We start from the raw sequence: 1,672 nt of genomic DNA on the forward strand, positions 1-1,672 counted from the left end.
ATCCTTCAGTATCAATGAAGATTTTTAATTATCTCTTTTAAAGAAAATGACAAAAAAAAATGAAAGCAAACCAAATAGATCCCAGAACATGTGATAACTGTGATTTTGTTATCCTTCTATTTGCTTCCTTAAAGGGAGAATAAAGATATTCTTGCTTCATACATCACCAAGTCAACTCACGTATTCTGATGCCATCTATTTGGGACAAGAAAAACAAGAAAAACAAGATGTGGGAGAGTAATTATACCATGCCAACTGAGTTTCTTCTTGTTGGATTCACAGATTATCTACCTCTCAGAGTCACACTATTCTTGGTATTTCTCATAGTCTATACACTAACTATGGTAGGAAATATGAGTTTAATAATCCTAGTTAATATCAGTTCAAGCCTTCAAACTCCTATGTATTATTTCCTCAGCAACTTGTCTTTCTTAGACATCTGCTATTCTACAGCAATCGCACCTAAAATGCTGGTAAATTTCTTAGCATCCAGGAAAAGCATCTCTCCCTATGGCTGTGCGCTACAAATGTTTTTCTTTGGTTGTTTTGCTGATGCTGAGTGTCTTATTCTGGCAGCAATGGCTTATGACCGCTATGCAGCCATCTGCAACCCATTGCTCTATTCTACATTTATGTCTAAGAGAGTCTGTATTTGCTCCATTGTGTTGGCATACTTCAGCGGAAGTATGACATCTATGGTACATGTGTGCCTCACATTCAGGCTGCCATTTTGTGGCTCCAATATTGTTAATCATTTTTTCTGTGATATCCCACCTCTCCTGGCTTTATCATGTGCAGATACCTATATTAACGAGCTTTTGCTCTTTGCCTTGTGTGGCTTCATTCAGACCAGCACTTTTGTGGTCATATTTATCTCTTACTTCTGTATTCTCCTCACTGTTTTGAGCATTAAGTCCTCAGGGGGCAGAAGCAAAACATTCTCCACTTGTAGTTCCCATTTTATAGCAGTCACATTATTCTATGGAACACTCTTGTTTACATACTTACGTCCCACCACCAGCTATTCCCTAGACACTGACAAGGTAGTTGCAGTGTTTTATACTGTTGTCTTCCCCATGTTTAACCCAATAATCTACAGCTTTAGAAACAAGGATGTAAAGAATGCCCTAAAAAAGCTATTAGAAAGAAACTGGAATTTTAAATAAATGAGAATTTAAATCATTTACGAATATTCCAGGTATAGCCTGTTCTTCTAATATCATCATGCCATGAATACCTTGTATGCCAACTATTTGAAATGTATCACTTTTTAAGAATAAAAATAACTTTTTATCCTCAATACTTTAAAATACTCATCTTCTCATGTAGAAATGTGCTCTCCAAAATTATTCTATTCCATGAAATACACTTGACATAAATAGATAATAATAATTGCTTTCTAATTAATGTTCACAAAATGTTTTGTGCACTGATTCATTATATTCTTTATTGTGTTATATTAAAGGTATATGTTGAATTGTCTGTCAACTTACCCATAATAGAAGCTCATTGGCAGCAGGGGATATATATCTTGGTTTATTATTCCAACTTCTATATAATACTGGACATATGGCATATTCTCATTATATGTGTATTTAATGGGTGAATAAATGGAATAAGTAGATGGATGGAAAGATGAATGAGTAAATGTAGCTTTCCATGTCTGGGAAAG

General features: G+C 34.7%; 1 protein-coding gene across 1 annotated transcript; it reads left to right on the top strand.

The window, feature by feature from the left end:
* The first annotated feature begins 227 nt into the window (after nucleotides 1–227).
* Nucleotides 228–1,166, top strand: LOC112912002 (olfactory receptor 5AS1). Its single transcript, XM_025988730.1, has one exon. It carries the CDS (start codon nucleotides 228–230, stop codon nucleotides 1,164–1,166), a length of 939 nt encoding a protein of 312 aa, XP_025844515.1.
* The last annotated feature ends 506 nt before the right edge of the window (nucleotides 1,167–1,672 follow it).

Source organism: Vulpes vulpes, chromosome 5, assembly GCF_048418805.1.
Source record: "Vulpes vulpes isolate BD-2025 chromosome 5, VulVul3, whole genome shotgun sequence".
In the NCBI taxonomy this organism is placed as follows: domain Eukaryota; kingdom Metazoa; phylum Chordata; class Mammalia; order Carnivora; family Canidae; genus Vulpes; species Vulpes vulpes.

Excerpts from the sequence above, each read along its gene's own strand:
- LOC112912002 (XM_025988730.1), top strand. The coding sequence starts at position 228 with ATGTGGGAGAGTAATTATACCATGCCAACTGAGTTTCTTCTTGTTGGA.